This window comes from Nannobrachium achirus (genome assembly GCF_963921795.1).
Source record: "Nannobrachium achirus genome assembly, chromosome: 17".
Taxonomy (NCBI): Eukaryota; Metazoa; Chordata; class Actinopteri; order Myctophiformes; family Myctophidae; genus Nannobrachium; species Nannobrachium achirus.
Window position 1 is genome coordinate 50316363 of NC_137824.1, and position 8589 is coordinate 50324951.

Below are 8589 nucleotides of genomic sequence, written 5' to 3' on the forward strand. Positions count from 1 at the left end.
TTCACATGAATGCATGAAAACAGTTTGAAGGACTTTTATCTCAAGAATAATTACTGTGTGTGTGTAAGGGGGAAGGAGGGGTGGTGTTTGCTATTAAGATGCAGGTCTTTAGTCTGAGAGTAAGGTGTAGCACTCAAGAGTAGATCATGTAGTTGTGAGGTAGTGTATAGTGTTGTCATTCAAATGTATTTTCTTTGTCTAAATAAGGGCAGTTTTGGCCCAATTTAGAAATGTACATATTTACAAGATAAATCATGCAGATTCCTGAGATTAATAACAGAGTGAATATCTAAGGGTAATTGTAACAATGAAAAAGATAAATATATAACAGCCTTTGAAAGCATTGAAAAATGGGATAATTGGTTTTATGAAGCAATTCAAAACAATTCAAATTGTAACATTTATTTGGGCAATAATGCTCATTTGAGATAAATTGATTTTTTTTTTACAGTTATTAAATGTTAAAAGTGTATTTATTTTGTGTATGTGTGTACATCCTTTGTGCAGTCTGCACACTCTTAAAAAGGATGCATCAATTTCAACACATTCCTTTGTCCAGTTTGGTTTGACACACCATTTTATACATTTTCAACACAATTCATACAAATAACTTGTGTTTATTGTGTTTATTTTATAAACTTGTGTTTCCAATGGTGTTAGCTTGTCAGTTGCCACCATTGGTGTGTGAATGTGGGAAGTGAGGACGCTGGCGTTGACTGTTCGCCGCTTCACCTCCCAATGTATGAATGAATGAACCATTGTAAGCGCTTTGAGTTCGCAACTTGCTTAGAAAAGCGCTATAAAAATGCAATTCATTATTATTATTATTATTATTTATCAACACATAATATGATGCAAAGAAAAGATGTCTTTCCAAACTAGACACAGTGGCTGGGTTGAAGAAGACCACCCTTTTTTCAAAGAGTGCACCAGCAACCTCGAATCTTCTTATCCCCGTGTTTTCCTGGCAGTGAATTGGCTCTTTCCCTTTATGTGTTTGTGTAGGACGTGATGGTGGTGGGTGAGCCCACGCTGATGGGCGGGGAGTTCGGCGACGAGGACGAGCGCCTGATCACGCGACTGGAGAACACTCAGTACGACGCCACCAACGGCCTCGACGACGACGACGACTTCACCAGCTCTCCGGCGCTGGGGAACAACAGCCCCTGGGGCACCAAGCCCCCTCCGCCCCCCAACCAGGACACCAAGCCCGAGAGCACAGCGCCACAGCCCTCACAGTAGACGATCCCACCACATAAAAAAAACACTAAAGAAGAAACAATAAGTCACCACTTCGCCACATGGACTTGAGCTATTTTTGTTGCCCGCCCCCTAGGGTGGCATCAACTGATAACGTTGGACAGGATGAATGGAAACTACCATCTGCAAAACTCCGCCTCATCATCGGCCAATTATGTCCCGGGACGTTTTTCCCCTCCTCTTCTTCTCCACCTTCTTCTTGCTGTACCATCTGGGGGGAAATAACCGGGAACTGATGGCATTGCACAGCAATATCCATACGTCAAAGACTACTTTTTGCTTTTCAGAGACATGCGTACAGCTTGTATGCAACAGTTATGTAAAAAATAAACAATTGTGTAAAAAAATAAAAAAAATAAAAAATGGCGTGGCCGTTTCCTTGAAAACGCAGAAGACGCGGGGGTCATAGCTGTCTTCGGCGGACAGTGAAAGTGAACTTTGCCTCTGGTGGTTAACACGGCTTGTGATTGGTTGACCTGCGAGGTCACAAGTCATCACTCTTGACAGCTGGAAGTACAAAAACAGGTCTTTTGAGTAACCGCAGACTCGACCCAAAGAAGGTGAGATGTTCGTAAAACGGCCAACAGAGCCACCTAACCACGATGGAGGCAACCAAAACCTTGTCCGAGGCATTTGCATTTTTATTGGAAATTCAAGTTGGCTGTTTGGTTGATTTCTGGCTGTTGCTGTTTATTTCCATTTCCAATTAAAAGGAAATGAACCCCAGCACCGCTGTGTGGACTCCTTTCAAACAAGGGAAAGCCGTGTCCGGGGATTGTTTTTTTATTTTGTCTTTTTTTTTTTTTTTTTTGGTTTTTGTTTTCCAAATGACTGCAGTCGTCACAGATTGTGTTTTCATGCAAACCTCTTCGATTGTGTTTGTAGTCTGTTGGTATTTTTGCTTCTCTCAGAATCCCCTTGCAGTCACATTGTAATTCTGCCAATCAGTATGAGAACTTTGCCGTCATGCATAGATGCATCGATTAACGTTGATTTATTCCCCGCTCCTCGACAATTTGACTTCTCTCCCTTTAACGACCTACTCCCAAACTGATACCGAAGCTTTTTTCCTGCATGGTTTTATAAGATAACTTTTTAATTTGAGATATGTACTTTTGAAAAACACATCAAGTCCGAATTGAATCTTTGGTTGATCGGTTTGGGAACACTGTTACAAGGTTTGTAGTTCTGTAAATAGAGGTGGGACCTGTTTTAGCCACTGTAAATGAGCCACTGAAACCATTTGGGGTATGGCAGCTGTTCTTCTTTCCTTTGTTTTTCTTTGTTTTTTAAATCAGGAGTTTCATATTTCTGTAGGGTGGTTTGGATGCTGGTTTCCTACAGCAAAAACAAAAGAAAAAAAGTACTACTGTGTCTGGGTTTACCTGATCCTCTCCAGTTCAATAACTACAGCAGATGCCAAAGTCTTATCGACTATTATTAGTACTGTACCCTGATGCACTTATTTCAAGATCATTCTCTGATCATAAGAGGATGTTTTAACAAGTAGCGAAATAAATTATAGCCCATTAATCAATCAAATATAATTGTCAATTTTCTCAAATATACATGGCTAAAAGCCCAGCTCCCCTACAGTTCTACAGAAACAGTTTGAAATCCCTGGTTGTGTGTTAGCGATTGTTCTTTAAACCTTAAATGAATTGATCCCTGAATCTTTGGTTGGACTTTGTTGGAAAATGGGCAAAAAGACAAAGGCGGACGTCTTTATACATTTGGATCCTCTGGGTATTTATTTGTGCATTTTTAAGGAGGCTAACACATTTCTAAATATGTTTGAGCCTGGTATTAGACACCATTTGTACATTATATAGCAGAGGTGTTTAGTGTCATATCTGATGTCTGGTATGTATGCTTTACCATTATGTGTGCCAATAAACCGTGCTTACAAATCACCCAGGTTTGTTTTCTGGCTGCCTGCGTGTACTGCAGTGTGCTATGCAGCCAGCTGCTTCTTATTGTATGTGGCTTGTGTTTGCACATGCTGTTGCAATTTCATGTATCACTGAAGTTATCCTAAGCAAATATGGGAAATGATTAATGGAATATTCATCAGGGATCCAGAGAACAATTTGACAGGGGTGGTCACAGAGTCTGCCTAGTAACAAAGGTCACAGATGAGTTCTCCCTGTAGCAAGGTTGCTGGTTTGATTCCTACAATGTATCATGTGTCCTTCTTTAGCACGTCAAGCTGAGATTTAACTCCTATACCTGCTCAATCTTAGGCATTCATTCTGAATAAGATAGTAATAAGGTAGTGAGAGCTTTTGCCAGTCCACTGATCTCTTTGATAGAACCATGTCGCCACCTAGTAGGCTAGATGCAGTAACTACAAAAGCTTTTTAATGGTGAAATACATTTATTGTAATTGTCTGTCACATACTGTATGAAAACAGCCATTGAAATGCATTTCTCTATCATTTCAGACATTATCTCTGCACAGAGCCCCTGGCCGAGTAATTAAGCCTCTCAACTTTTAAATGAGACATCACACAATGATAAGGGGAGATGGCTGATTTCCACTTGAATCGAGCCAATAGAGATAAGAAGGTTATGGCATCCGAATGGGCGACCGATATGTCACCTCAGCAGTGGCACTGGCAGTGACCACACCAAAGATTAGCCTCATGTTGCCAGACTACTTTTTTTTTGTTTTGTTTTTTTGCACCAGTGGATTCGTCTGGTTCCAGGCCAAACAAAGATAGCAATTAGACTCTAATTCCCAAACTTTTCAGCTCGAGACCCAAAAGAGAGATTACAAAATAGCAGATCTACAATCACACAGCGTCTCGCTTCGCACCGCGTTGCGAGTTTGAGCTCGGCTATTTTCACTACTTTTTATAATTTTTCATTTATCGCATTTCTTACATTTGTTTGTTTGTTTTAACCCATTTAGGCCTGACCAAAGTTTTCTGAGAAACGTCAAATATTATTCAAACATTTCAAAAACAAATATGTTGTTACATACTGTACATGTACTGTACTACACTAAAATGTGTTCCCGGCCTGAATGGGTAATGCAATTATTATTTTAGTTCCGCTCCTACGTCTGGCTTTGTGAAAGCAAAAAATAGGAACTTGAGAAAATGGTCTTTGAATTGACCCTGCTGGACAAGGAAATTGGCGTTATTAAGCAACGTTTTCTGTTGTGTGTGACGTTGCACCAGAGCTCGAACAGCGAGAGAGGAAGATGGAGGGATTAGTGACTATTTCATCCACGCAACAACTTGGTCACTGCTGTGTAATGAAACCTGATGAATGAATCGAAGAGTTGTCAGTATGGATGTGCCGATTGATCGGTGAGTAATGCCTCTATCGGCTTTGATCGGTACCGGCTTTGCCGATCTACAAGCTAGATCAGCTATTCTCACAATATTTATCTGTGGAACTGAATGTAAGCTTCAACTCCTACAAGTTGAATTGGATATAGGACCTCAGTCTGCTATCTCCAAATCATATACAATATCAATGTTTTGTAAGAAGTATCATTAAATTAAATATATAAATGCTGCTACAGTAACACAATAAATAGAAGAATTTATGGATTTGATGCTGTGATCGGGAATATCGTTATCGGCAGATACTGATTCCAGTTGATCGGTATCGGCCCCAAAAATCGCAGTCGGGCCATCTCTAGTTGTCAGCACAATATGATACCAGAAAGGGCAAATAAATGTCTATGTCTATGTATGAGTGTCCGTATGATATGAGCACGGAACTCCATGTATATGGAAATAACTGATGTCAGTGTCCATATGACGGCTCATTCATACTAGGGTGAAGTGAGTAGCTCCTCACCTTTTTAGGTGATGGGGTGATGTCGGAAAGTAAAAGCAGGGAGATGTGTTGGGGGGTTTGCGGTGAATGCCATAATGTTGTAGTTTTCTGCAGACTTAGAAAACGACACCGCGGTGGACTGCTCTTCACCTTCTCTGGAGTATGAATGAGCCTTTAGTGTCCATATGAGTGTCCGTATGAGCACGGAACTCCATGTATGGAGATAATTAACGTCACAGGACAGAACGGCCCATACAAGGACATATGCACGTGTGTGGTGTTTGATACCATTCGCACAGAAATAAACTATATTAGAAAAAAAAAATTTGAATCGAGTCATGACCCAAAAGAATTGGCCTGTGACCCACAAATGGGTCCCAACCCACTGTTTGGGAAACAGTGAATTAGAGGGTCAAGGCAGGTCAAAGAAAAGAAAAAGAAAGGGTCTAAAAAATAGAGGACAAGAATTGTGCCAGCTTTGGGCATGAACAAAACAAAATAGAGAGTGGCTGGATCCTGATGACACTTGGAACAAGTCGGATCTACAGCCGGATAAATCCTGGCCAGCTTGCTCCTGTAAAAATGTAGGCCTAACCTATGGAACACTTTGTCATAACCCAAATCATTACCAATTCCCTTATTTGTCCGACTGATGGGAATGCCATCCCTTGAATTCTTGAGCGGTGCTAACCGCTCCAATACATGGCTTTGTGCGTATGACCATGTGTTTTTCCTGATATTCGACTCCCTATTACCCCCTATAATCAAGATATTTGAACCCCTATCCTGTGACGCCATGCAGGTCTATCATCATCATCATCAGCAGCAACAGCAGCAGCAGCACCGCTCACTTCACACAGGTGTGATTTCTCTTAATACTCAGTTCACGTTTACTCAGAAGTTATTTATATCTCCTGGCAGCCACTCATCCATACAACTCTCCGACGGAAGTAGCGGAAAATAATCAAAATGTTTTGAGCTGTGAGTGATGTCTATCTCACTCATCTGCTGCTCAAAGGACACAACATCATCTTTAAATATATTTTACCCTCTTCAACCTCCTTTCTGGGCCATAACTTGAACGCTGCATTCAACTAAAAATAGGAACCTGGGTATAATCGTCTTTGAATTGAACCTGCTGGACGAGGAAATTGGCATTATTAAGCAACGTTTTCTGTTGTGTGTGACGTTGCACCAGAGCTCGAACAGCAAGAGAGGAAGATGGAGAGAGCTAGAGGGATAGTGACTATTTCATCCACGCAATAACTAACCCATTTTCCGGAACCAGAACTTGCTTCCGCCTTTGGTTCTGGTTTTGCTTCCATAGCACACGGCCCAGTTACAGACAAGGTTCTGGGAGCCTTTTTTAGGTCCTGCTCTTGATGTAGTTCTAAACCCGAGTTCTGGGAACCTGGGTGGGGGTAGCAGCGCTGCTGCTCTTTTTTGGGACCAGTTAAGTCTGGTTACATGGAAACTTAAGCAGAACTTGGTCCCGGAACTTCAAGGAAAGTTCTGGTTCTAGTTCCTGTAGTGGAAAAAGGGCTTTTGTCACTGCTGTGTAGTGTGTTCGGAAACCTGAACGCACTGTCATGAATCGAAGAGTTGCACAATAATACCGGAAAGAGACCTTTCTGATAAATGTTTCTGAAAAGACACTGCAGGAAGAGAGGGAGTTCATCCTCTTGTAAATGGTCTCTTGTTTTCAGCTGAAATGTTTGGCTTACAGCAGATCCAGGTTCCAGGATACAGCACAGCGTTTGGTCGTCTACTGTACATGCCGGTCCATTTCCTTCATCGTTTCGCTTTAAGAGTTCACCAGAACATAAATCATCCTGTACAAGTAGTAGAACAATGAAACAAAGTAGAAGATCAGTTTGCAGTTGCCCTCGTTCTGACAGTATCCAAGGATGTCAGCATTCATTATGGTCGTGGGGTCATACAGTCCTGGGTTGCTCATCAGAGGTCGGTTCATGTACCTCCAGGTGTGGTACGCCAGCAGGGGCATGTTGAGGACAAAGGTGAGCCATTCTGATGCACAGAAGAACAGCACACAGGTGAGGCAATGGACGACATACTCTGGGAGCACAAGCAGATTTAATGTTTTACATTGATGTATAGGGTTCACCATGGCAGACCTCAGCTCATCGAATACTATCATATGCCAAATCATGAGGATGACTGGGAATGCCGTGAGAAATAGAGCAAACAGATAACACAAGGCCACCACTGTAAACGCCATTATCCCTCCGGAAAGCTCTGTTGAGCTTGCTGGTGTCTCTGTTTGGTTCCTGATTCCAGATCTGTCTCTGGTGTAATAATATAGACTAGTAGGATATATATAAACTAGTCTAAATAAACGTGACGTCACCGAGAAAAGCTGCTCCCTCATTGGCTAAAGGCCCAGCCCATGAGGCTGGGCTTCATTGGCTGTGGCCACATACTGTACATTCCCACAGACAGCTATCATCACCCTACTTGCGTGCTCTGCTTGTGCATGTAAATAACTCTATGCTGGGTACAAACCTTGCACATGCTGATCGTCAGTGCAATTTGTTACAGTGTGTGTGTGTGTGTGTGTGTGTGTGTGTGTGTGTGTGTGTGTGTGTGTGTGTGTGTGTGTGTGTGTGTGTGTGTGTGTGTGCATACACACACTGGTAGGTGACCAATGAGTCAATGACCAACCACATCACTCCATCTACTGTAATCTGCAGCCTGGCTGGTCAACCATCACGCAATATGATAAGTAAACAGGAGATGGCGCCATAGCACTTTTCTTTTTTTAATAATTAGACTAATTAACTAAACTCAACCTATATGTCTGCGTTCTGTTCTCCCTAATTATTCCACAATCTTTGAATGCTACATTGACACAGAAAGGTCAGGGAAGCATTTGCAATCTGTGTGTCTTCTTGAGAGCCTGGGAGCTTTCAGGGAGGGTGATTGATTGGCAAGGGCATTGATTGGCAAGGGCAATGCATCATCATGGCAGTTCAAGGACAACTTGAGTTTTTTACATCAAGGGTTCATATTTTAGATTGTAATTAAAGAACATAAAAGATGAGTGTTAAAATGATTTCATTTACTTCTTTCTATTGTTTTAGAGATTCTTATTTCAGTGGTTGGGGGCATGCGTACAAGTGGCTAAATATGTCATTTTACACAGAATAAGCCCATTCCCAAGATAGAACGCAACCTTTCATGGTTGGATGTGACTTATGGGGGCTAGAAGTGTTACTGTAATAAATAAACTGCTGGCTTATTGTGTCTAAAAATACATATTTAGCCACTCGTACGCATGCCCCCATGCGTATGCCCCACTTTTTAGCACGGTAAATGCAATAAAACAATAGAACGAAGCAAATGCAAACATTTTTAACACTCACTTTTTCTTTTCTCTAATTACAATCTAAAATATGAACCCTTGTTGTAAAAAACTAAAGTTGTCCTTTCAGAGAGCACATGCAGGCATTGGCGTAAGACTGGCATGCAGGTCCCGAGGAGTGGCAGGAATTATGGGAAAAGGGAGGATCAGAG

At 41.7% G+C, this 8589-nt stretch overlaps 2 protein-coding genes across 3 annotated transcripts in view; one reads left to right on the forward strand and one right to left on the reverse strand.

Moving 5' to 3' along the window:
* Window positions 1-3106, forward strand: part of ldb2a (LIM domain binding 2a) — a 129930-nt gene extending 126824 nt beyond the window's left edge. For both annotated transcript variants that reach the window (XM_080745430.1, XM_080745431.1), the window contains exon 9: window positions 1006-3106. In XM_080745430.1, the coding sequence (XP_080601556.1) occupies window positions 1006-1242 (237 nt within the window). In that variant the 3' untranslated portion in view covers window positions 1243-3106. The remainder of the gene's footprint in view (window positions 1-1005) is intronic.
* Window positions 3107-6859: 3753 nt separating this feature from the next.
* Window positions 6860-7294, reverse strand: LOC308302008 (protein cornichon homolog 1-like; the record flags this gene model as incomplete). The annotated part of the gene is made up of 1 exon (XM_080746163.1): window positions 6860-7294. One exon carries the CDS (start codon window positions 7292-7294, stop codon window positions 6860-6862), a length of 435 nt encoding a protein of 144 aa, XP_080602289.1.
* Between the last annotated feature and the right edge of the window lie 1295 nt (window positions 7295-8589).